General features: G+C 39.5%; 3 protein-coding genes across 8 annotated transcripts; all 3 read right to left on the bottom strand.

Moving 5' to 3' along the window:
* Positions 1–3366: 3366 nt before the first annotated feature.
* On the bottom strand, positions 3367–7810 carry LOC111464889 (structure-specific endonuclease subunit SLX1 homolog). 3 transcript variants are annotated; one of them, XM_023109170.1, is made up of 7 exons: positions 7558–7810; positions 7053–7466; positions 6543–6721; positions 6117–6255; positions 5790–5923; positions 4894–5555; positions 3367–4068 (listed from the first exon to the last, which is right to left on the bottom strand). In XM_023109170.1, exons 3-7 carry the CDS (start codon positions 6707–6709, stop codon positions 4037–4039), a joined length of 1134 nt encoding a protein of 377 aa, XP_022964938.1. In that variant the 5' UTR covers positions 6710–6721; positions 7053–7466; positions 7558–7810; the 3' UTR covers positions 3367–4036. The 3 variants fall into 3 exon arrangements, with proteins under 3 accessions (XP_022964938.1, XP_022964936.1, XP_022964937.1); XM_023109168.1 differs by lacking the exon at positions 3367–4068 and adding an exon at positions 4547–4785; XM_023109169.1 differs by lacking the exons at positions 3367–4068; positions 7053–7466; positions 7558–7810 and adding exons at positions 4547–4785; positions 6887–6970.
* LOC111464733 lies at positions 3488–4003 on the bottom strand. Its single transcript, XM_023108977.1, has one exon. It carries the CDS (start codon positions 4001–4003, stop codon positions 3488–3490), a length of 516 nt encoding a protein of 171 aa, XP_022964745.1.
* A 159-nt stretch (positions 7811–7969) lies between the features above and the next one.
* LOC111464887 lies at positions 7970–11740 on the bottom strand. 4 transcript variants are annotated; one of them, XM_023109164.1, is made up of 12 exons: positions 11590–11740; positions 10680–11419; positions 10443–10555; positions 10224–10343; positions 10030–10117; positions 9531–9622; positions 9348–9452; positions 9141–9250; positions 8971–9058; positions 8815–8850; positions 8639–8722; positions 7970–8554 (listed from the first exon to the last, which is right to left on the bottom strand). In XM_023109164.1, the coding sequence occupies exons 2-11, from the start codon at positions 11383–11385 to the stop codon at positions 8639–8641; spliced, it is 1542 nt and encodes a 513-aa protein (XP_022964932.1). In that variant the 5' UTR covers positions 11386–11419; positions 11590–11740; the 3' UTR covers positions 7970–8554. The 4 variants fall into 4 exon arrangements, with proteins under 4 accessions (XP_022964932.1, XP_022964934.1, XP_022964930.1 ...); XM_023109166.1 differs by having other exon boundaries at positions 8632–8722; positions 10680–11408; XM_023109162.1 differs by having other exon boundaries at positions 10680–11408.
* Positions 11741–23343: the final 11603 nt, after the last annotated feature.

Below are 23343 nucleotides of genomic sequence, written 5' to 3'. Positions count from 1 at the left end.
AATCCGCCCACAGTGGGAGCCCAAAAATCGGTCGGCTCGCAATGGAGGCCCAAATCGGCCCATAGTGGGAAGGCCAAATCGGGCCACAGTGGAGGCCCAGTTCAAATCGGCCGACTGTGGAAGCCCAAATCGGTCGGCCCACAGTAGAGGCACAGCCCAAATCGGCCGAATGTGGAGGCCCAGCCCAAACATGCCGGCCCACAGTTGAGGCCCAAATCGGCCGGCCCACAGTTGAGGCCCAAATCTGCCGGCGTACAGTGGAGGCCCAGCGCAAATCGGCTCCATAGTGGAAGCCCAAATAGGCGCATAGTGGAAGCCGAAATCAGCCCCATAGTGGAAGCCCAAATCGGCGCATAGTGGAAGCCCAAATCGGCCCATAGTGGAAGCCCAAATCGGCCGGCCCACAGTGGAGGCCCAAACCGGCCCATAGTGGAAGCCGAAATCGGCCGGCCCAGAATGGTGGCCCAAAACGGCTGGCCCACAGTGGAAACCCGAATTGGCCGATAGTGGAAGCCCTAATCGGCCCACAGTGGAATACCAAATTGGGCTCATAGTGGAAGCCCAAATCAACCGGCCACAGTGGAGGCCCAAATTGTCTGGCCCACAGTGGAGGCCCAAATCGGCCGACAGTTGAAGCCCAAATCGGCCGACCCATAGTGAGGCCGAAATCGGCCCATAGTGGAAGCCCAAAATCGTCCCACAGTGGAAGCCCACATTGGCCGCCCCACAGTAGAAGTCCAAACGGGCTATAGTGGAGGCCCAAACGGCCCACATTTGAAGCCCAAATCGGCCGGCCCATAGTGGAGGCACAGCCCAAATCGGCCGACTGTGGAGGCCCAGCCTCAACCAGCCGGCCGATGTGGAGGCCCTGCCAAATCGGCCGTCCCACAGTTGAGGCCCAAATCTGCCGGCGTACAGTAGAGGCCCAAATCGGCCCACAGTGGTGGCCGAGTTCAAATCGGCTCCTTAGTTTAAGCCCACGTTCGCCCATAATTGAGGTCAACTTAGTCCGTAGTGGTGGTTGAAGCCCGATTTTGTTAAACTGGCGTATCTAGCATGGACCTTCGTCATACGAGGGAGAAATGAATCCCTTTACCCTCCGAACTTCCTTGTCCCACCTCCTGTTCTTTGCTCAATCCTCTCCGCCTTTAAGATTAGCAAGCTCAGCCATTGTTGTCGCCGGAGCTGTAGGCGCAGGTTATGGGCTGGGGCTGTGGTTTATATGGTCAACTGCTAAGTGTCATCAAATGAAGTCCTAGAGAGTTGGGTTGTATTGTGGGTAAGTCTCAAATGAACTTCAACTGCATAATGAACTACTACAAAATTGGGTTGATAGTGCTCATTTTCTTATGCATATGAATGTTATATTGGTTGAGAATATTTGGCATGGTCTTGAAAAATGGAGCTTGACCATTTAGGGTGAAACTCCAGTGCCCATTTCTATCCTGATCAGTACGCTATTGATGCATTGTCACTTCCAGTTTTGTGGATGAATCACATATGACTTGCTTTTATTCCTCGTTTGGGTTATGCATGGAAGAAAATAAGGTCCATTTAATGATTCCAAACCTATGTACTTGACTTAGCTTCGAGTCCTCCCTTCTTCTGCTTGTCCCAAGTCAGAATAGTGTCATTGTGCTAATTGCCCTTAACTAGGAGAACGTAGGATGTAACCGCAAATGCCCACTTCTAGCAGATATTGTCTTTTTGGGTTTCTCCTCAACGCTTTAGGCTTTAAAACGCATCTGTTAGGGAAAGGTATCCACACCCTTATAAAGGGTGTTTCGTTCTCGTTCCCAACCAACGTGGGACATCACATAGGAGCACTTCCTCAATGATAACATAACAGTTGGGTTGAATATGTTCTCTTTCTATTGAAATTTAAATGTTCTGTTTTTTCTTTTTTATTTAAAAAAATGGGTTGAATATGTTTGTTATTGTATGATGGCATGTTGTATGATATGATGTATGTTGATCATGAAAATAGACATGGACTCGGTGAAATTGAATTCTCCGTGAAGATGCGGAGTACCAACGGCCAGCTTTGGGATAGTCAAAAGAAAGAAACTAGTTACCCTACCTACTGCTTTCGATGTGAGTTGTGTGGCATTATTTATTTTTTGTCATGAAAATAAATGTTTTTGGACATAATGCATGCATATTATGTTTGACGATTAAGGAAGTTGTGATAAGGGTTACACGCTCTGTGAATCGGGTAACCAGTCACTAGTGGTCACTCTAGGAAGTGATTGTAGAAAATGGTTACCAAAGTAAGGGCTACACGTTGTGTGAATTGGGTAACTAGCCATAGATAATTAGTAAAGACGGATGTTAATTTTCATGTGGTAATAGTTACACGTGTGAATCACTTTAAAGGGGTGATTGTTGAAAATGGGTTTAGTGGAAAAATTACATGTAGTGTGTTTTGGGTAATTAACGACATCCCTCGATTTCGTTTGATTAGCCTTATGATGTTTATGTATTTGATCCCAATAGAGAAGTTTCTTATCAAGTATTTTAATACTCATCCTGTTTTTTAAATGATCTTTAGGCGAGGCCGTAACACAGAAGGGACGTGTTAAGGGTATCGGGCACGTGATTGTAATAAATTATTTGGTCGGCATATTTTTCATTTATTTTAAAACTGTAAAATCATTTTTGTTAGGCTCCGACTGCTATGTTTTTTACTGTTATGGAGTTGGTAGCCTTATTGGTTTAAAAGCTTTCATCAAAGCATGCTTTCCTATAAAGAAAAGGGTTAAATCATCAAATTTGTGAATATCTGGGGGAACTTTCCACCTCTATTTTTTCATTTTTTTCAGGTTGTAAAGGAGGCCATTGCTGCAGGTGTTGATGAATGATGGGTATGATGCGGATATAAAGAAATCTGTGAGGAAGGCAGCTCATGGCTTGAGCTTGACAAGGGAGCTCGTATTCTCGTCTCCAACCGATGTGGGAATATAAAGAAATTTATAAAGAAGGCTTTGTTCTCGTCCCCAACCGACGTGGGATCTCAACATAGCTTGCAAAAGTGAGAGTTGACTTCAGATTGTCTATTGTGAATGGTCAAATGTGGATCTCAGTTTCAATATATATTGTTGTAGCCCACGTTAATATTATATACATTTATAAAATAATATGTGGTCACAAATTGTTGGCATTGTCAACTGTGAATTGGCCTTCATATCATCTTCAACTCCCTCTCTCTCACCTTCTATAATGATTGTCTGTGATTCTTCAATCTACTTTCTTTTATGTTTCATGGAAATTCACCTCTTTATTTGAGGTATTGTCCGATTCTAATACGTCGGATTTAGAATATGTTCAAGCATACATTGTTATTTAAAAAAGAAGATTATAACCACATGAAACAACCGATCATAGCTCGGTAAATATAGTATATACCATCTCAAATATCGATGGTTTGATTCACGTTCTTAAACTCAAAAAAAGAAAGAAAAAAAAAAGTTCGTCAAGAACTCTCTATTCATTTAGAATCTCTAGCGAATACCTTAACCAAGTTAGGGTAGCATCCTTTATCATTTCCATGTCCAAAGGACAAAGTAGAAACAGGTGATTCAACATTCTCCTCTTGGTTGCCGTTGTCATCGTCTACCCTCGAATCAAATGATAATCTCCTCGGGCTTCCAGGTGTCCCTCTTTCCCTGCTAGAACTGGAAGACGAAGATGACAACAAAGAGCCGGGCGACCGAGGCTGCAGACTGGCCTTCATAGAAAGCTTTCTGAAGACATTGTTGAGGAAACTGGCTCTATGAAAGGTCTTAGAAGAGTTAAGGCCGAGGGGGGAGTTAGGATTAGTGGAGAAATAGGAAGGTGGGGGCGTGAGAGGAGAGAGGAAGGCCCCATTTTCAGGGAAATTGGCCTTGGGAGTGCCTGGCTCTGACTCCCACTGGAATGGCACCGAGGCTGATACTCCTGTGTGGTAATCTTCTTCCACAATCCACATATCGTCTCTTGTCCTCACCTTCTTCAGCTTATTCATGTTTCCTCTCCCTTTTTCAATAGTGAGGAGGATCTACCAACTCCAACGTCCATATAAATAAACCACTGTGATGGGAATGAGTCAAGTTTGGAATAAAATATCTTTAATCTCTCAAATCTTTATGCATATTTACTTGGTTAATTAATATTTGGTCAATAATAATAATAATAATGTGGAAGACAAAAGGCTTTATATGCATATGGATGAACTGCTGATGTCCATGTGTGTGTGTTGACCCCAAAACGAAGGCAGAAATGAGGAGGACACATTACAGCTTGGTCGCTAATCCAGGATGCAGAGGCGTTAATTGCGATCCATCTTCATAAAAACTTCCATCATAGTGGGAAATCTGATCCTTATTGGTTTTATAATAAACAGAGTAATTCAGATTCCAAAAACTAATAAATTAGAAAGCTATGGAGGAAGAACACAGAAACGAAACAAAACAAAACAGTTTGAGCTAAGAGACAGACAGACAGACGAAGTCCAGTCTAACCTAACCATGTCTCGAGTTTCGGTAACCAAACCAATAGTAACAAAAGATTACTATGAGAAGATAACTAGTTATAGTTCCAAGTCCGATCTCATTTGGAACAAGTTAATTGATACCACGTTCTATAGAACAGAAGCCATTCTAATGTTCTTTTCACACTTGATCCCCTTAAAATGGCCTTTGAAAAAAAGGCCATTATATATAACTTAACAACATGTTATTGTTCCCCTCTCTATTTGGTCAACCAAATTTGAGCCCACGTTGCCTCTGAAAGGGTTGAAAATACTATCTACAGCAGCATACAGATTAGTACTTACTTGCAGAATCCAAATTCATCCATCGTTCTATAATTGGATAAACGTAGGAGATTTAGTCAAGTCAATAATCTCAGACCTACCAGTAATAACTCTTCTCTTGAATTTATACGAACTTGTTCTGCAGTCGGGAGACGGGGTAGACACGTCTATAACCTCATTCTCAACAGGAGGAAGCCCATATGAAACTTCGCTGATTTCAGTAGCTATTCCTGATAAGTTCTTCCTACCAGGTTGCTGCTGCAATTTCGTACCACTCCCTTCTAAATGGTTTTCCTCTCCATCATCGATGATGATTTCAGTCCTACCTTCTACAATACAAGGCTGAGCACACAAAGCTGGCTCTTGTTCATCACATCCACGCAAGTCATAAGACACACTGACATCAATATAAGACGGAGTACACGAAGAATGTGGCACTTGTTCATTGTCCTCTAGTTCTTCATCGGATCCACGCAATTCATGAGGTCTTCCATCTGTACCTGTCTGGTAATCCATCAACGTTTGAGGAATTTCATTTGGAACTTCAGTCATCAAATCATGTACTTGAGAATCACAAACTTCTTTATATTCTCTATTATACTCCCAGTCATTTTCATTTTCAAGCACACATCGATCTCCTTCGGAATAGCATGGGAGCTCATCGATGGGGGAAACTTGGACCCTCATATGCCCTGGCAAACTTGGGCAACCAGCCGCATTATTCATGTACTTTGTTGAGAAGTAGTTTACAGTAATATTCAAACTGCAAGGATAAGGAGAAAAACGTGAATAGAAAGCAGGACAGACAAATTTGATTGAAATTTACATCAGTTTGTTACTTCTTTATAAATCATAATAGTAAGACATTGTCCCTATCAGACTTTAACTTTGGTTTCACCCAAAAAACCTCACAGTTATGAGGATCTTGTCCTTAATTATGTCACATTTCCAACAAATTTGACAGTGAAATTGGATGTTGTATAAATTTTTCTCATACCTACACCAAGCTGGAAGTGTGAGCATTGTGTATGCAAGTTTAATTTTGTTGGCAATTCCAGATAGAGACTTGAAAGTTGCAGCAGCACTTCTTACGGCCAATGACTCATTAGGATGCTGCCAGGCCCATTCAAACTGCATTCACAGTTAGAACATCAAATTAAGATACAGGTTAAAAAGGAAACCACCAACACATGTTGGTAAATTCCCGAAACCCCTAACGTGTACTCTTAAAGTCATCGAAGAGCATTCAGCTAGTAGAAGGCACTCGATGCATAAAAGACGCACAATCAAGCGATTTGTAGAGCTCAAAGTCCGGAAATGTAACCTGAAGAGCAGAGACATTGGTGGGGAAGCCGTAGATGCAGAACACCATCTCCCAAGGTCTCTTCCTCTTAGTTCGCCACGCACCGCATCTAATTTCGCCATTGTGCTGTCTGATTCTACGTTTAGGGTTCACTGTGAATCTGAAAATTCCAAATAACACTTCACTGTGAATCTGAAATTCCAAATAACAGTTCACTGTGAATCTGATTTACGCATTTCTCACATTTCTTGATGTTCCCACTCACTCAATTAATTAAGGCAGGAAGCAAAAGAAAGATGGTAAAGAAATTTCCAGAATTGAAAAGTAGAGAAACAGATCCGAGTATCCAGAGATATGAAAACGGCGTTTTTCAATCCATTATTTCAGAGAGAAGACAAGCAGATAGAAGATCCGATCTAGGGATGCAAGAAGAGAAAAGAATCGAACCCAATATAGGTATGGCCTTTGTAACGAGGGCACGCAGAGGCCAAGAGATAGCATGAAAAGAAACGGTTCCCTTCGTTACCCCTTTCTTCATCTTCATCGTCTTCCTTCTTCTCCTCTGCAACAGCCATGGTTTTAGGGATTTCCGGCTTCTCTTTCCTCCTCCGCATCTCTCTGTCTCTCTGTCTCTCTCGGAAGAAGATGGAAATTTGCTTAAAAAAAAAAAAAAAAGAAGAAGAATACAATTCGACCGTTGGCGTAAAACTTGAAAGGGTATTTATTCACGTAAATGGCTCGGGATTTTGAACCGGTTCATTACAGGCAATTGGGTTGGTTCGTGCATTTTCCGTTTCGCCCGAATTAATACAGGGAAAAGAAGTATGGCGTCGAAATCCGCGGTTCTTCAGATTAGAATACGTTGTTTGCTTATTGAAGTTGTTTTGGTTGCCGTAAACTTCATCTTAAAATATGAATCGAATCTAAGAATCCAACTTTAATTTAAAGTTGTTTAACCTGAGTTATTTTCCGTAAAGCTGATTGGATTGCCCGCGAACGGATGAACGATTCAATGATCGACTCAAACAACAGGAAGAAACTCGGAAATCTTAATTGATATCAGAAGCGATTGCGATTGCGATTGGGCACATTTCTGAACACTTGGAGTATCTCTGTTACAGACTTACAGACGTTAACGACGATATTCGATAGGAAGGAAGAGGAAGGGTTTTACAAAATCAACTCGAAGGGAATACAAGAGGAGAACTATCCAACGATATATAGGAAACCCAAACAATACAGAAGCCCTAGCCCGAAACAGTCGCATCAATTGGAAGGCTTCTTCGACGAGGGCAACAAATGCCTCCACAAGTAGCGGCCGCTGGCCATGTCGACCACCGTCCAGAATCCCGATTGCATTGCCGAGGACACCTGTTCAAACAAACCACAATCCTTCCGTTCAGACACAAACAAAGAAACAAGAAGGAAATGCGAGATTCCGGTATAAAAGAATGACAAGAACCTTGGAGAAGGAGGACGAGGAGGCCGAATTGGTAGACACATCGTTGGAGTGGGTCTCGGAATTATCGTCGGCCTCGAAATCTTGCGGCTGAGATTTGAGGTTCCGGAGAACAAAGAAGCCGGCAAGAGTCGCTGAGAGAAATATGAGAATAAATCTCAGCGGACACATTTTTTTCAACGCCCGTCCTTCCCTAACCTTCGGATCTGAATGAAGGAGAGATTCGTGGCGAGGAAGAGGAAGAAATGATTAGGGTAAACAATCAAGGGCAGTGAAGTGAAGAAGAAATTATCAAAATTTTGAGGAATTTGGAATAATTTGATGCCAAGAAACTTGCTTTTCCACCTAACCTAACCACTCCCTTTCTATTATTTCTTATGACTAAATTGAAAGGCCCCCAAATCAAGACAAATCATATGAACAATCTGATAAGGTTAGAATATTTAACACAAAAGGATAATGGTGGCTGGCTACTATTCTTTTATGGAGTTGACAAGTCCAAAATGGCGCACCAACTCAACTGTCAATGTCGTCATCCATAGATGATGAGCAGGAATCAGGTCGAATGCATGGAGGTAAAACCAACCAAGCAAAGACCCTCTAGTAAAGGTTTGATAATAAAGGACGAAACATGTAAATCATAATTTTCAATTAAAATTATCTAAGTCAGGCCCATTTCTTCTACTACGAATAAGATGGGGTAGTACTGTAAGGCCACCGCATACAGGGCAGAAGGAAGGACAAATAGGGAAACACCGTAAGCCAGTTTCGTAATATTCCAAAGAGGAAGGCACGCCTTAAAGCAACAAGATTGACCCTTTTTTAGCGCAATTCCCGGATTCGCTTCACTTCTTTGAATTGCAACCAAAAAAGACAATGACTTATATTTCTTTCGTGCTCGGTTTGTGCACGTTCATGAAAAAACTGTTGAGCCAAGTTGCAGCACTTGCTTCAGCTTTGACGAACTTGAGACAGGGACTTCATTGTGTTTCCAAGTTGACTGCCAAACTTAAGCTGATCAGAAGAATATCCATGATGTCCCAGCAGAAAAAAGCTTTATGATACTCGAGTAAGCACCTCTCACCTAGACTTTAGCAAACCGAGCGATTTTCGCCAGAGCTGTTCTTAAACTTCGGATTCCAGCTCCTGATTTTGAACTTACCATCATCTGAAATGATAAACCACATCTATTACATCTCTCATTATATACTTGGGCGAAACTTAGGAGAAAATTAACTCAACAAACACTTTTGCTCATACCAGAGGTTGGACAATTGACTTGTTTGCCTGGAATCTCTGAAAAAAATTTGTGGCCAATAATTGTCAGTCTCAAAAGAAGAAAGGAAGAAAGAAACCAACAAACAAATAATGGGTTTAGAAGAGATATTATAATCATAAGGGGAGTGAGTAATAAACCTCTTCAATTTGCATTGCTCTACGTGCTACATCCATTGGGAAGACCGTATCAGTCTTTGTCAATACAATTTGGTATTTAGTTTGAGATCTATCACAGTGAATTAATTCATAAGCATCAACACAACAATACATCATATATACAGAAAGTTCAGTGCATGTAAATTTGGTACCTTTCCATCAAATCAATGAGCTCTTGATCCCTTGGCTTCATCCCCCATTTCGTATCAATAAGTAAGCATACCTGTTTCAGACCAACTCTCGTTGCGATGTACTCTTTCACCTAAGATGTACAAGTCTTCAGTCAATTAGTTGGCTGCCCATTGCTGTTATGAACAATCAGTTTCTGGGGAAGGCCAACTTAAAATAGAAATTCTTACCAATTCCTCCCAAGCATCCTTAACTTCTTCTTTCGCATAAGCAAAGCCATATCCAGGTAAATCAACCAAAGACATCTTTGTTGCCAGATTAAAAAAATTAATGGTCTGTACATGAACAAACATTATCAAGTGTTACCAGACATTTCCAACACAATATCTACCCAGAATTGTAGACGTCGTCACCTGAGTAAGACCAGGTTTGTCAGACATCCGTGCAACACCCCATTGTCTTGTAAGGGCATTAAGCAGTGATGACTTTCCCACATTTGATCTTCCTACCATGAAGGAAGATTTAAGGCAATATCAAAATGTCTTCCAAGGAACTAATGTCCAATCCAAAAATTCCATAATATTGTAGCAACCCAAGCATGAGGGTTGTGGAGACCGGGAGGAGTAAAACCGTCATTTTTTCATGACTTGGAATTAAGTTCAAATATTATTTAGACAGGTTGTTCTAGCCTCCTCCCCCATTCACTCGCATAATATCTTCAAAGGTACACGAGACTCTAAGAAATACTAGCTAATTCATGATAGCAGTACATTTCAACGTCAAAAACACAATGGCAAATATATCAAATATTATCTGATACAACTACAAATGTAAATTAGATTTTCAAGAACTACTAGTTAATGTATCGAGAATATCAGATAGCTAAGCAAGTGCAAAACTTCGAATACGTACCAGCAAATGCGATTTCTGGCAAATCCGGAGTCGGAAAAGATGATGAAACTTTTGCAGCAGCAAAGAAGGTTAACTTATTCCTGAATACCTGCGCATTACAATTAGTTTCCACCCGGAAAATGATAGGATTGGGGAATGGAAAAAATATATATATATATATTAACATTTCTGTTGCATAAATATTGCATACGTACATTTTCTTCAATTCTTTCTCTCTCAGCACTGCTAGAAAAGGGGATATTATCCAATGGGGCAGAGAGATCAGTGTTGTAGCCTGCTCTTCTAAGCTCAATCATGCGCCTACGCCCCAACAACTGTCAACGACATAATAAACAATCATAAATGGAACAACACAAAAAATGTTGATGCCTAACGGGGAAACAGACTTAACAACACATGGCTATGCAAATTACATTATCTTCTACGAACGAAATGATAGATTTACTAGGCTGTATTGCACGGAACTGAGCATTGCTTGATATCTCATCTTTTTCCTCTGGTTTTGCTTTCTCCTGTCTGGCATTTTCTGGAATCAAAGGTAGGACGATACATCTATCATTAAGCTCAGCATAATAAAAAATAAAGTAGTTCAATTACATCCAAGCAATCAATGGGATTAGTAGGAAACTGAGACATGGATATGATCTCACCATCAGGTAGTATCCCATCATCCAGCCGCTTATTCGAGACATCGTATGGATCTATACGAATTACCCGTTTCCTCTTTTTTGACTTATCTGTTCGTATCTCTGGATCACCATTTGCACTTGTTGTCCTGAAAACTCTTTTCTTGGTAGGATCTGAAGGAGTTATACCCCATGATTTTTTCACAGTAGAATCCATTGTGTTGCTCAAATCCTTGGTGTTTTTGGAATGTGTCTTCCTTACGGATTCCACATAGAGATCTTTTTCCCCCCTAGTTTTCCTTCTTTCATATGACACTTTCGGACTTCTGATATCATTTTCTTGCTTTTTAATAGAGCGTTTGCCTTGTGAACTAGAATGGCTTAAACTCTTAGAAGCCAGAAGTGAAGAAGCATATGCGTCACTGCTCTTCCCGGCTACTCCAGCATCGTGTCCTCTTCGCGAATGAGACTTGAATGAGGTGACCTTCATATCACTATTTTGGGCACCATATATTCGCTGTCTTTTAACATTAGCAATTGGAGTCCTCTGTTTTCCCTTCCGGGCAGCGTTTTCAACACTCGCAGTTCTTGCAATTGCGTCGCTATCTCTTGTGCTCCTATCGAAGTTCTTCCTTCCATGAACACCGCTCTTGGAACTCTTAGATTTACCAGCCGCAAGCTTGAGTTTCTTCTTGAACCTAAACCCCGAGCTGAGCTCTTCTTCGGACATTGTCTAGCAGATGTCTATAAAGCCTGAACCAAAATTGGCCAAAAAAAAAAAAGAATCTATATACTTACTTCGAACAGCTACATTGCATATGCCATATGGGAGATGGAAGACAGCAAAGAAAATCCATGGTTCCAAAGAGTTAAACCAAAAGCATGCATTTACAGAGCTCAGATGAAATAGAGAAAGAATGAAAGAAAGAAAGACCTTGGGTTTCTGGCTCTTTGTTCAGCGGAAGCGTTCGCCTTCTTCGTCCGCAGTCGGATTGGTAATGGGATCTTTTTCGGTTTCGTATAGCCCTATGCCCTCCACTTTCTCTCTCCCTCCTCTTCACTCGGGCTTTCCGGTCGTAGCCCATCCCCATCTTTTTTTTTTTTTTAAATCGCTCAAAATTTGCATTTTTTTTTTTCATTTTTTCATTTTTATATTTCTTCATATATATATATATATATATATATATATATATATTTATATTTATAAATATAAATATATATATATATTTATATTTATGGTGGGCAATAAATATGGATTTTTAATTTTTTTTTTTTACAATTATCTATATTCTTTCCTTTAATTTTTCTTAATTATCCCTCCCACCCATAATTCTTTATTATTTTTTTTTATCTTTCTATTTCTTTAGTTATTTATTTATTCGCTCTTAAATTATTGGTTTCTTTTATCATTATTTTTATTTTTTCGGTTAGGTATTTTACCGCTCATCTTGTGATCTTATTTGCACATATGTTATAATAATAAATTATATACGATACAAATATCAATACTTTTTTCATAAATCTTGATATACATTATGATAAATATATATCATGCTTTAAAATATACACATTAATATGTACAAAACATTATCTCTTTTTTAAATTCAATATAGAATATGATAAAAGACATTATAGAATATAACATGATATCATGATAAATATATATTATACATTAAAACATACACATTAACATGTACTCAACATTATTATTATTATTATTATTATTATTATTTTTTGTATAAATTCAATATAGAATATGATAAAAGACATTATAGAATATAATATAACATTTACGGGGAGCTCAATTCACGAATGTTACTACCATATTATATTTTATAAAAATATTTTATATTATTTTAAATTCATAAAATATATTATTTTAAACTCGAATCTAGATAAAATTTCTAAGTCTACAATTCTCAATCACAATCACATTATGTTTTGTTTGAGTGAGAAATTAATTTACTTAGTAATAAATCTTATTATTATTTATTAATAAAGTTGTATTTTTAATAGGTTATTGATAAATTTTTGGGTATGGTAGTTAATGAGATGATCTGCACTTATATATATGATAAAATAGGAGTATATAATCATTGTGTTTTTTGTTTACACAATAATCTATACATGATTTATGATAGGGGTATGAATGAAGCAGACCCATACGACCTACTTCGGCTCATCAGCGGATAAGTAACATATAAGAGCATACATGGCCGGGGGGTATGCCTTTTCCAATCAGGGCATGTAGAGCTTGTTCCCACATTTGCATCTCCAAACTTTCGGGAAATCATCACCGACGCCTGAAGGTCCCGGCGGCACCGACACAAGAACCGTAGTACAGGGCGTGCAGCTCCCACACTTCGAGTCGCAGTTTGGTGGCGACGATCCCAGCCCACTCAATCCTCTTCTTGACAAGGTCAACTCTTGATCTTCATGATTAGAGATGGGCTGACATAGTATAATGCATTAGATTTTTTTGGGTGCAAAAATAGGTATTTGTAAGAAAATATATGAGGAAGGTGATGAATCCTCCATTATAATATTGGAACTAAAATAAATTTACTTGAGTATGTGCATGACCGAATTCAGCAGATGAGCAGCACCTAGTGTTGTCTGAGGACAATATGAAGATAATGAAAAACAAGAAGAAGAAGATGGGTTTAGGTTCATTGATTCTATTGAACTTCATCCCTTCTTCCTATGTTTTCCAAATCAAGAAATAATACAAGAGCGCTTGTGCTGACCGTACAAGAAAAATGTGTTTTTATAGTGATTGAATATTGCATTTTTGTTTTTGAAAATATGCTATAAAAAGTGGTAGGAAATTTTTAGAAAAGCTTTTTATAGCATTTGAAAAAAAATATGCTATAAAGAGTGGAGGAATTTTTTTAGAAAAGAACAGTTTCCCCTATTATTTATCTTTTATTTAAAATTTTTAATTTCTTTCGCTTTCTCTCCCTTTTTCTCCATTCCTCCATCTCATCCTTTTTCTTTCCACCTAATTTACATGTTTGACCTAATTTACATGTTTGTTATAATGTGATGTCTAATTAATTGTATGCAATCAGTTAAGTATTGAAATGATATTAATATTTGGTAATTTTACTTTGTTTTCTTACGCAAAAAATATATGCCTCTACTACAGAATAAGAAAAAAATGTACTAAGCTTTCTTGATGCTGGATTCATTTTTAAGTTCCATGGTCGTCGGCGAGACCGAAAACTCTGGCGAACATTGGAGTTTTCGTTCAAATGCGACCCACAAGCCTCGCCAAACTTCAGGGGTCACCACAACAACAGACCCCGACCCTCAGCCAAACCGCCTGCAAGGAAGAAAACGAAAAAAACGTGAGAGTGAGGAAGAAACCGACGACGCTCTAGCGAAGCCAAACCATACGAAATCGACTTTGAAACCTCCGATCTACACCACAAAAACGATCCCAGTGACCTTTACACACCGAGGATATATTTCGACGTTGCTTACACATCGTACACCGTTAGGTAAGGGTGACAAAACGTCGAATTTTCGAACCCTCTCAAATCCGAGAGTGTTAGGCCCTTACGAACCAAACAAACAACATAAATGGTATTAGGGGGAGGAGGAGACTCGAAAACGGAGGAAGGACGTCGGAATGACGTGACTGAGGAGAGAGAGAGAGTCGTCGGAAAAAACTCTCTAGCAATCGAGCGAGGAAGACAAAGTCCGGCCTGATCTCCGATCCGCGATCCAAAACCCTCTCGGCCCAACGATTCAACCCTCGGCCCAACAATAGAGTTCAGCCCAGCCCACCGCAACCAAAACCCAACAGCTCATCACAACCAGAACCCAAGTCGCCCTTTGGTTGTGCCACGTGGCACGTCTGCAGCGCGATACCCCCTCGGCTCCGATGGCTTGATCGGATCGGCGGTGGCTTCTCGGCTCTGGCAGCTTATTCGGCTCGGAAAACCTGTTTTCGACCTGTTTGGTACAGTTTCGACCCTCCCGGACTTGATTTCGACCCCATTTAAGGTAAAATAGATCATTTTAAGGCCAGATTTCACAAATTCAAGCTGGAAATTAACTATGTTTGTGAAATACTAACGAAGGTGTCGAATGATCCAAAAGGAACCAATCACCAACGGAAGCGCAAGACGTATACGAGGAGCTAGGAGCTTACGTTTATATTTTAGGGAGTACTTCGGCTAAGGCCGATCAAGTAAGTGGCTCACCCGTCGTAGGTTATGCGTTGTATGTTGTATGTTGGCACGTGCCCGAGGATTCGCACGTGTATGTTGTATTTTGTAACTGGTTTACTTTTGATGTGTCTCCGTAGATCCCGTTATGTTTTGAAACTATTTGGATTTTTAATGCTTATCAGGTAACTTTAATTTTTTTGTGTCTCCCATTTTATGAAATGGAAATGTTGTAAGGCTTTTACCCTAGAGTCCACGTAGCGATTTATGATTCGATGCTTCGGAGAGCGGTCATTACAAGAACTTGAACCAGGAACGGGACCCATCTCTAAAGCCCCATACCGCATGGCCCCAGCAGAACTAAAAGAACTTAAATTGCACCTCCAAGACTTATTAGACAAAGATTCAACCTAGCATATCCCTTTGAGGTGCACCAGTGTTGTTTGTTAAAAAGAAAGATGGTTCTATGTGCTTATGCAATGACTACAGAGAATTACACAAGAGGACGGTAAAGAACAAATATCCATTACCACGCATCAAGGACCTATTTGACCAACTTCGAGAGGCAACAGTGTCTTCCAAAATAGACCTTCGATCAGGATACCGTCAAATTAAGATTAAAAACGAAGATATACCGAAAACAACCTTTCGAAGTAGATATGGCCCCTATGAGTTTGTGGTAATGTCCTTTGGCCTCACCAACGCCTCAACAGTGTTCATGGATTAATGAACCGAGTATTCATGGAGTGCCTAGACACATTTGTGATCGTGTTCATAGACGATATCTTGATATACTCGAAAATGGATGAAAAACACCAAGAACAACTCTAAAAAGCCTGCTATTCTAAAGGAGAGCAAGTTGTATGCAAAATTCTCAAAATGCGAATTTTGGCTATGACAGGTTTCGTTCTTAGGACATGTAGTGTCTAAAGATGAAATTTTAGTGGATCCCACCAAGAGAGAAGCCATCACGAAATGAAAACGCCCACCTACGGTCACCGAGATACGAAGTTTCTTGGGATTGGCAAGTTACTATCGAAGGCTTGTCCAAGACTTTCCTAGAATAGCCTCGCCTCTCACTCAATTGACAAAAAAGGGCGTACCTTTCGTATGGAACAATACTTGTGAGGCTAGCTTTCAAGATCTAAAACAAAAACTAGTGTTGGCCCTAATGCTCACGGTCCCTGAAAGCTTTGCGGGATACTTGATTTACAGTGATGCATCCAAAAAGGGGCTAGGTTGTGTACTGATGCAACATGGCAAGGTTGTTGTGTATGCGTCACGCCAATTAAAAGATTACGAAAAAAAACTATCCTATGCACAATTTGGAGTTGACGGCGGTGGTGTTCGGGTTAAAATTTGGCGACACTACCTGTATGGCGAAAAGACCCAAATTTACATGAACCATAAAAGTCTAAAATACTTGTTCACACAAAAAGAATTGAACTAATACCTGTATGGCAAAAAGACCCAAATTTACATGGACCATAAAATTCTAAAATAATTGTTCACACAAAAAGAATTGAACTGAAACAACGTATATGGCTAGAGCTGGTAAAAGATTATGACATAGATATCCAGTACCATCTTGAAAAAGCAAACATAGTCTCTGACGCACTAAGTTGAAAAACAGTACACTCGTCGGCCCTCATCACAAGGGAGCCATGAGTGCAAGTTGATTTCGGACGAGTTGACATAAAGGCAGTAACCAAGGAGGTTATGATCCAAATAGCCCGAATATGTCCAAGTCTATTGTGCCATAGACTTGAATTGGAAGCACTCTCAGCAGCAGCAGTCATGTTTATACACTCTGCAGTAGTGTATAAGGTTCCGGATTTTGTGCCACATGCAACAACCATGGCGCCCTTCACAATCTTCCAGGAACTCTTTCCAAACTCTGCTGCATAGCCTGTGCTATCCAACTGACCAATAGAGATCAGGTTCTTCTTGAGACCAGGAATGTATCTGACATCTCGTAATGTCCATAGATTTCCTGCTGGAGTTTGTATGGAGACATCTCCCTTTCCTTCAATCTCCAAGGCTTTGTTGTCGGCAAGATACACCTTCCCGAAATTTCCTGATTTGAAATTTCGAAACAATTCCTTACTTGGAGACGAATGGAACGATGCACCTGAATCCAAAATCCAGGATTCAGCTGGGCTATCCACACTAAGGATTAAAACGTCCTCAGCATCTTCTGTTGTGTATATAGAATCATCATCATCTTCAGATTTATGATTCCGCTTCTTCTTTAGTTTTGTACAATCTGTCCGAAAGTGTCCTTTCCCCCACAGCTCCAACACGTTACGTTAGGTTTGTTTGGAGATTTTTTTCGGTTCTTTGATTTTGAACGCCCATGTTTGTTTGAGCCCTTTGATTTGCTTCTTCCCCTTCGATCAACACTGAGAGCATTGCCTGATGAATCTCTAGTTTCCCGTTTGCGAATACTTTCGCTGAGAACTACATATCGAATTTCATCAAATTTCAGTTTATGAGATCCTCGGGAACTGCTGATTGCGGCAACAACAGTGGGACCCAACTTCTAAAGTTTTGATATATTTGCTTAATGTAGGACCTAATTGAAGTTCTTTGAAGGAATTGAAAATTTGTTGAAGACCCAAAACAAGCTTGGGAAGCCTACAGCAAGTAAGTAACCGCATGGAGCAAGTTTCTAAGAAATGCTTGTAGGAGTCAGTTTGGAGTATGGGCAAACGATCTAGTATCATACTTAGGGGTTGGTAACATTAGTTTCATGTGTGTTGAACTTCGATAACGTGAAGAATTATACCTTGATTATAGTTAGGGTTATATAGCTTCCGCATGCAAAATAGGTGTTTAGGTTTGTATGCTATTTTGATGTCATTTTGATGTTTATTTTGGGAAAACTTATGCTATTTTGTAACAGATTTTCTTTTGATGTGTCTCCGCAGATCCCGTTATGTTTTGAAACTATTTGGATTTTTAATGCAACTTTAATTTTCTTATGTCTCCCTTTTTATAAAATAGAAATGTTGTAAGGCTTTTACCCTAGAGTCTACGTAGCGATTTGTGATTCGATGCGTCGGAGAGCGGTCGTTACAAGAACTTGAACTAGGAACGGGATCCATCTCTAAAGCCCCATACCACATGACCCCAACAAAACTAAAAGAACTTAAATTACAACTCCAAGACTTATTAGACAAAGGCTTCATTCGACCTAACATATCCCTTTGGGGTGCGTTAGTAATAATGTTTGATTAATCTACCGCACCTAAATGATGTGAAAGTTATCTTATTTATAATCAAATAAATTACAAGAATATGGAAAGAGTAATAAATGGAAAGATACCTATGGTAATCACTCAAATATGAGATATTTGCTTTATAATAAAATATCAAATATAATATATATGGTAAACTATAATTTATTACTAAATATCCTTAACACCCCATCGCAAGCTGAGCGTTGGATTTGAACGAACGTAAAGATTGGATCTGAAAATTTCAAAGAGGTTGAAAAACACTTTTTATGAAGATGTCAACAACCTGGATTAGAGGAGGTGTAGAGAAACACTTTCTTGGCCATCGAAAATTGCAGAGGGATCGTTGCTCAGCGGCGATACTGCCTTGGTTTCGGCGAGAATATGTCTAACCCATGAAGAGGGATTGTCGCTTAACGACGATGCTGCCTTGGCTCTGGTGAGAATATGTCTAACCCCAAGAAGTAGAAAGGGAAACCTAGAGCAAGGGACAAAGACAATGTTGAAGCCGAATGAGTTGCCACATTGGGCGAAGGAGCCAATTTTGGCGAGAAGGGCGGCGACAACTTGGTTGGCGAGGCCAGTGCGACGCCTCAACCCGAGACCACTACACACGCATCGCCCTCTGGTTGTGCCACGTGGCACGTCTGCAGGGTGACACCCCTTTTGTTCCGACGGCCTGATCGGCTCGATGGTGGCTTCTCGGCTCTGGCGGCTTATTCGACTCGAAAAACCTATTTTTGACCTGTTTGGCACTGTTTTGACCATCCCGAACTTGACTTCGACCCCGTTTAAGGTAAAATAGATCATTTTAAGGCCGTATTTCACAAATTCAAGTTGGAAATTAATTATGTTTGTGAAATACTAATGAAGGTGTCGAATGATCAAATAGAAACCAACCACCAACGGAAGCGCATGACGTATACGAGAAGCTAGGAGCTTACGTTTATATTTTAGGAAGTACTTCAGCTAAGGCCTACCAAGTAAGTGGCTCACCCATCGTAGGTTATGCGTTGTATGTGAAGAAGACCTTCCACGTATCATGATCACTCTATTTAAAGAGTCATGTTTGCATGTTCATGCAAATTTGGTATCAGAGCAAGTTTTAGGCACTTAATTTTCATTAATTTGATCATGGTGGGTACCATTTCATGAATGAAATTTGTGGTTGCTAAAGTGGATGGTTTTGGTTTTGACATTTTTTTTATGCTTCCATTTGATACAATTATTGTAATAAGCCTAAGGTGTATGGGCTTTAATGAATGAAGAAAGGTCTGTAATTTTTATGGAGTCATTAGAGTCCATTTTAGGTTGTAATTGATCGAAAATGGAAGAGATAGCAAGCTGAACCGAAGAAGATGGAAGAGGCGGTTCGGGTGTTTTTTCTGTCGTTGGGGACCGATTCAACGTTTTTAAGGGTTGGTTCGCCCAGTTTGTGATCCTCGGGAGCGGCTCAAGTTATTTTTAATTATTAATGTAATAATTTAGTTAATTGCTTGCTTTAAAATGCCAAAACCCACCCGCTTTAGTGTGTTTAATTAATTATGCATTATGAATGTATGTTTTAATTAAATAGAAAATGTATATGCATAAAGTATGTCATATAGATTTAAAATCCCACCATAGGCTAAGCATGTTTTATGCATTCCGAGTATGTTATAAGTGATATAATGTATAGTATGCATGTCTTAGGGTTCCATGAGTGATAGATATAAATTGTTATATTATTGCATGGAAGGATGATTATATAAATTGTTATATAAAGTATGTTAGATGCATGTTATAGGTTATTTTCAACGTCATAAAATGAGATAGACGTTAAAATCTATAATAAAGATAAGTGCATGCTCACTAAGGGTTAAGAACCGAGCACGATCAATTTTAACAGTTAAAATAGGTCGATGTCTTATAAAATTGCGGTTACGAGAAAGCTCACCTGGCACGATCTTGTCTAAGGCTGAAGGTACTTAAGTTGACGGTTTATGGAACACCTACTACTTGGAGATCGGACCAGTACTTGAGCTTAGTTAGCCTAGTTTTATGAGCATGCTTAAGTGATGTAAGATTTAGAAAAATCACCTAGACTTCAGTTATATTTAATTAGCCGGAATATACTTAAGTAATGAGTATACCCAACCATCTAAAATACTTAGTGGGAGGAAAAAGGTATATAAGATACATCGTTTTCTCTTCACGCTCTCTGTAAAATTCACACAGTGAGATTCATGCTCGGCCTCGTGTCGCCCTGGGAGCGTCCTCCATTTGGAAGGTATTTGCATGAGTCAATAACAAGGTGAATTGAGAAAGTATTTATAGTAAGTGGGAGAATGAAGTCAACACGTCCTATGGTCTCCACCACTAGGTTGCACCGTGAGATTCCCATGTTCCGCCTGCATGTTGCCCTAGAGCAACTAACCATTCGGAGGGTCGTAACATGGGAGTCAGAACAATGCAAACAGAGCAACTACCAATTCGGAGGGTCGTAACATGGGAGTCGGAACAATGCAAACTCCAGAAATGGATAGGATTTCTTAGGTCCATTCTCAACTTTGGCTTTTTCCATTCGATAGCGTTGTTGGGACCGATCTCTGAGGTCTGAAATTGATGGGTCACACTTGCGAAGAATTACTAAGAGTTAGTGTATTCTTGACCAAAATAGCGATAACTGAAACACTATAGGAACAAGAGTTATTCTGGAATTAGTGTTTAAGTCAAGAATGTCTTGGTTTAGTGAATGAGTGATTGACTGCCCCTCGGTAGCAGTTGCTCTAACTCACTAAAGTATCGTTGCAAATTAATAATGATTTGGGTACATTATTACATTTGCTAAAACTGATTGGATTAAACAGGATTAAGTCAAATCACTAATAGAATTTTCTTTATATCACAGCATGACAAACTCAATAGTACAATTACTCGCTTCTGAGAAATTAAACGGCGACAACTACACAACTTGGAAATCAAACCTAAACACAATACTGGTCATTGATGGTTTAAAGTTTGTTTTAACTGAGGAGTGTCCTCCAAACCCCAACTCAAATACAAACCGAACAGTTCGGGATGCATATGACAGATGGATAAAGGCAAATGACAAAGCCCGAGTGTACATTCTAGCCAGCATATCTGATGTTTTGGCTAAGAAACACGATGTTATGGGTACTGTTAAAGAGATTATGGAATCTCTAAAAGGGATGTTTGGACAACCGTCCTTCTCCCTTAGACATGAAGCCATAAAATACATTTACAACTACCGTATGAAAGAAGGGACCTCAGTTAGAGAACATGTCCTAGACATGATGGTCCATTTCAATGTGGCAGAAAAAAATGAAGCTGTCATTGATGAGAAGAGTCAAGTCAGTTTTATCATGATGTCTCTTCCGAAGAGCTTCTTCCAGTTCCGCACCAATGTGGTAATGAACAAAATAGAATATAACTTGACTGCTCTTCTCAATGAGCTACAGACTTATCAGTCCCTCTTAACGAACAAGGGACAAACAGGAGAAGCAAATGTTGCTATCTCGAAGAAATTACTACGAGGATCGTCCTCCAAAAATAAGTCTGGACCTTCAACTTCTAAAAGTGTTTTGATGAAGAAGAAGGGAAAAGGGAAAAGGGAAAAATAAGATTCCTACTAACCGCAAGAACAAGGTTCAAAAAGCACATAAAAGAAAATGTTTCCATTGCAACGAAAACGGGCACTGGAAGAGAAACTGCCCAAAATACCTTGCAGAGAAGAAAGCCGAAAAGACACAACAAGGTAAATATGATTTACTCGTTGTAGAAATATGATACTAGATTCAGGGGCGACTAATCATATTTGTTCTTTTTACCAGAAAACTAGCTCCTGGAGAATGCTTGCGGACGGCGAGATAACACTCAGGGTTGGAACAGGAGAGGTTGTCTCAGCAAGATCAGTAGGAAATTTAAAGTTTTTTGGAGATAGATTCATTATATTAGATAATGTATTTTTTGTTCCTGGAATGAAAAGAAATCTAATATCCATCTCTTGTTTATTAGAATAGTTGTATAAAGTGTCTTTTGAAATCAATGAAGTGTTCATTTGCAAAAGAGGTATTCATATTTGTTCTGCAAAACTAGAAAACAACTTATATATGTTAAAACCGAGCAAAACAAAAGCTATTTTAAATACTGAGATGTTTAAAACAGCTGAAACTTAAAATAAACGACAAAAGATTTCTCCTAATACATATCTTTGGCACTTAAGACTAGGCCACATTAATCTCAATAGGATTGAGAGATTGGTTAAAAGAGGACTTCTAAATAAGTTAGAAGACAATTCTTTACCTCCATGTGAGTCTCGTCTTGAGGGTAAAATGACTAAACGATCATTTTTCGAAAAAGGTTATAGAGCCAAAGAAACCTTAGAACTCGTGCATACAGATCTCTGTGGTCCAATGAATGTCAAAGCACGAGGATAGTATGAATATTTCATCAGTTTTATTGATGATTATTCAAGGTATGGCTATCTTTACCTAATGCATCACAAGTCCGAAGCTCTTGAAAAATTCAGAGAGTATAAGACTGAGGTTGAGAATCTATTAGGTAAAACTATTAAAACACTTCGATCAGATCGAGGAGGAGAGTACATGGATCTAAGATTTCAGGACTATATGATAGAACATGGAATAAGGTCTCAACTCTCAGCCCCTGGTATGCCTCAACAAAATGGTGTATCAGAAAGGGGAAATAGAACTCTATTAAACATGGTTCGGTCTATGATGAGTTTCACTCAATTACCCGATCCGTTTTGAGGATATGTAGTGGAGACTGCTACATACATTTTGAACATGGTTCCTACTAAGAGTGTTTCATAAACACCTTATGAGTTATGGAAAGGGCGTAAAGGTAGTTTACGTCACTTCAGAATTTGGGGATGTCTAGCACATGTGTTGTTGCAAAATCCCAAGAAATTAGAACTTCGTTCAAAATTATGTCTATTCGTAGGATACCCCAAAGAGACAAAAGGTGGTTTGTTTTATGATCCTCAAGAAAATAGAGTGTTTGTATCAACGAATGCTATATTCTTAGAGGAAGACAACATAAGAAATCATCAACCTCGTAGCAAACTAGTATTAAGTGAGATTTCTAAAGAAGCTACTGATAAAACAACAAGAGTTGTTGATCAAGCTGGTCCTTCAACCAGAGTTGTTGATAGAGTTGACACTTCTGGTCAATCTCATCCTTCTCAAGAGTTGAGAATGCCTCGACGTAGTGGGAGGGTTATAACTCAACCCGATCGTTACTTGGGTTTGG

Source organism: Cucurbita moschata, unplaced genomic scaffold (genome assembly GCF_002738365.1).
Source record: "Cucurbita moschata cultivar Rifu unplaced genomic scaffold, Cmos_1.0 Cmo_Scf00031, whole genome shotgun sequence".
NCBI classification, from domain to species: Eukaryota; Viridiplantae; Streptophyta; class Magnoliopsida; order Cucurbitales; family Cucurbitaceae; genus Cucurbita; species Cucurbita moschata.
This window is presented reverse-complemented; position numbering and strand designations above follow the sequence as displayed.

Bases quoted from the DNA above. Each gene is read 5' to 3' on its own strand.
- LOC111464889 (XM_023109168.1), bottom strand. From the start codon at position 6,709: ATGCGGAGGAGGAAAGAGAAGCCGGAAATCCCTAAAACCATGGCTGTT. The intron at 6,256-6,542 runs GTTCGATTCTTT...TGGAATTTTCAG, and splicing joins AAAGGCCATACCTATATTGG to ATTCACAGTGAACCCTAAAC. The intron at 5,924-6,116 runs GTTACATTTCCG...CTGTGAATGCAG, and splicing joins CCAATGTCTCTGCTCTTCAG to TTTGAATGGGCCTGGCAGCA.
- LOC111464733 (XM_023108977.1), bottom strand. From the start codon at position 4,003: ATGAATAAGCTGAAGAAGGTGAGGACAAGAGACGATATGTGGATTGTG.
- LOC111464887 (XM_023109163.1), bottom strand. From the start codon at position 11,385: ATGTCCGAAGAAGAGCTCAGCTCGGGGTTTAGGTTCAAGAAGAAACTC. The intron at 10,344-10,442 runs GTAATTTGCATA...TGTCGTTGACAG, and splicing joins TTTCGTTCGTAGAAGATAAT to TTGTTGGGGCGTAGGCGCAT. The intron at 9,453-9,530 runs GTGACGACGTCT...GTTCATGTACAG, and splicing joins ACAAACCTGGTCTTACTCAG to ACCATTAATTTTTTTAATCT.